Genomic DNA, 2,500 nt, shown 5'->3' on the forward strand with positions numbered 1-2,500 from the left:
GGGGAAGTGAAAGCCGGCTCTTCTGTCGACGCTATTTATGAGTCAGCTTTATCTGAACACTTCAACGAGTAACAATCTGCGACTTGAGTGTGCGCGAGAGAGAGAGAGAGCGAGCGAGCGCAGACGACGGTAAATTTAGACCTGGGCTGGGAGCGGAGAGCATTTTAACGAGCCGACTGCCTGCTGGCACGCGGGTACACACACAAACACACACAGCGCGCGCGCACATGCACGCACAGACACACACACGCGCGCGCGCGCGCACACACACACACTACACTTAAGCCAGAATATAAATTATCTCAACTACTTTCTGAGGGACAGTGACAGTCTGACAGAGCTGGCCTCTTTATACTGAGAGTGTATGCAGGGGGTTGAGAATGGCGCAAGAACTGGGTGGAAGGTGTGTGGCTGTTTGTGGGCAGAGAGAGAGAGAGAGAGAGAGAGAGCATGATCCATCCAAAATCAATATCCATTTGTCACAGTGGCACAACAACCTCAAAAAACAAATTCCCAAGAAACAAGAAAGAGTTGTCATTAAGGCACCCTTTTGGCTACCGATCAAAAGTCCGTCTTTGTGCACTTTCTTTTGTGAGGAGGATAGAAAGACTTTTAAAACGTGTTTAGTGAATCTGAAAAATTATATGGCGATAATTTATCAAATAGTGTGAATTATTCTCGTTCCATTGTTACTAGTTAAGTTAAGAGAAATGTATTTATGATGTAAATAGCCTACGCCCAAAAAGCTGTCGACCAGGCTTTGAGAGTAGCCTACCAAATTCTTCGAGGGTTCCCAATTCGACTAGACGTTCAACGGATATTGCTTTTCCTCTGGTTGTTAAAAAAACGGCGATTCACATTTTTTGTCGGGTGTGTGGGCTTCCAACTCTCCACGCCCTTCAAGGCGTGCGCGGTTAGGAGCCCCCTGGCGACCATCTGGCCCGCCCATCCCTCGCGCTACCAGAGAGAAGTTTCTCGGTGTCTACTCCGCAACCACCCCGACGCTTTTCGCGCGCGGTGACATCGCGTTCGAACTATTCATGCCCGGGGACGAGCGACAATCAATGCGGGCTGCTCACTGCATGTCAGACATGGGGACGAACGTTGAACAAGACAAACAACCTTTTCAAATGAAATATCGATTAAATCCCTTTGACCTATTTTAGCGAGTGAAAGACTTTTGGCTGCAATCTCTGCCAAGTTGAAAGCGTTTGAAGGGCCTCTGGTGACAAACTACATCATTGCATGTAGCCTACAACTGTTGCACTGTAGATCCACAGCCTACCACAAGTACAATGGAATGATTATGGAGTCGGGGCACAGACAATCTTTTTTAATGATAAGCCTAAATTCTATTAACAACATTAAATATTGTTCCCTCTCGACATCAAGTGCCAGTAGCTTTGGCTTTGTATAGGTTGCATATAGAGGCTGAATGTAGCCTGGTTTTTACACTACGAGAAAGACAATATGTGAGAAAAATATAATCCCCCTTTATACCGAATGTCATTCATTCAAGTATTCTTACTCAGTTCAAAGCCCAAAAGCTAGCCTAATTGTCGGCCTTGATCTCAGTCTATCTGGTTTGGTCGAGTATAGCGTTAACTTTTTATACTATGACACCTCCAACTACGACGAAGTAACACTGTAGCCTATGTCCTAGCTTCTGATAATGAACAATGTGCTTGTTAGGCTGCTGTTGTTCAGTGTTTCACATCAGCTTTCCTGTTATCACACAGTCAAGAGTATTTCCCTTATGCAGTTATATGCTACTGCCGTATAGCCACAGATACATCACGAGTTGCATTACGAAAAGAGGCTTGCAAAAACAATTTATTCTAACGTGATCAATTTGAAGCAGTGAGAGATCTATGGAAAACTAAGAACGGCTTACTGCTATTAAACTAAAATAAGATAGGTTAGGCTCTCTTACCTTCATCTAGAAGTCTCTCTAGATGGTTGAAAATTCCGCAGAAGTTGGGCAAACTACTCATCAGCTTCTTGTCGTTCATAAGTTGCATGAGATAGTCAGGGGTGGGCTTCGGCTTTTCCTTCGTTTCCATTTCCCCCACCATATTCAAACAGAAGACCCAAAACAATCAAGACAACGAGAAATAAATACCGAAAGCACTTCAATGCGGTAGCCAACTAAAATCAGTAAACACAAATTAACTCGGGCGTCGCTCTTGACTCCTAACGCAGCCTCTCCCTCTCCGATGCTGCTGCTGCTGCTGCGACGTTTTCTTTTTCTTTTTTAGACTCTACAAAGCTGTTTCACACACAGTCATTTGTTGAATGGAGTTTTAAAAACGTTTAAAATTCCGTGCAAAACAGTGTATGTCTATTTTACAAATGCCGCAGTAACTCCAAAAACTGCATGTAGTCCCTTCATGCCCTGCGTTTCGTCCGCTTAGTTTTCGTATTCGTGTTGATTTTTCAGCTGGTTCAAACACACCCCATCTGACTACGAGTTCTTTCCAGTTTTCGGCGTGTGAGTCAG

At 44.4% G+C, this 2,500-nt stretch overlaps 1 protein-coding gene across 7 annotated transcripts in view; it reads right to left on the minus strand.

The window, feature by feature from the left end:
• qki2 (QKI, KH domain containing, RNA binding 2) overlaps nucleotides 1–2,500 on the minus strand; it is a 61,841-nt gene that overhangs the window by 59,239 nt on the left and 102 nt on the right. For all 7 annotated transcript variants that reach the window (XR_012990048.1, XR_012990047.1, XM_076297925.1 and 4 more), the window contains exon 1: nucleotides 1,934–2,500. This exon is cut by the window's right edge and continues 102 nt beyond it. Coding sequence is in view for 5 of the 7 variants with exons in the window: in XM_076297925.1 (XP_076154040.1) it covers nucleotides 1,934–2,075 (142 nt within the window). In the remaining 2 variants the exon portion in view is untranslated. The remainder of the gene's footprint in view (nucleotides 1–1,933) is intronic.

Source organism: Alosa pseudoharengus, unplaced genomic scaffold (genome assembly GCF_046254945.1).
Source record: "Alosa pseudoharengus isolate Yale_2024_CS ecotype anadromous, Long Island Sound unplaced genomic scaffold, YU_APseudo_1.1 YU_APseudo_1.1_scf_21, whole genome shotgun sequence".
NCBI classification, from domain to species: domain Eukaryota; kingdom Metazoa; phylum Chordata; class Actinopteri; order Clupeiformes; family Clupeidae; genus Alosa; species Alosa pseudoharengus.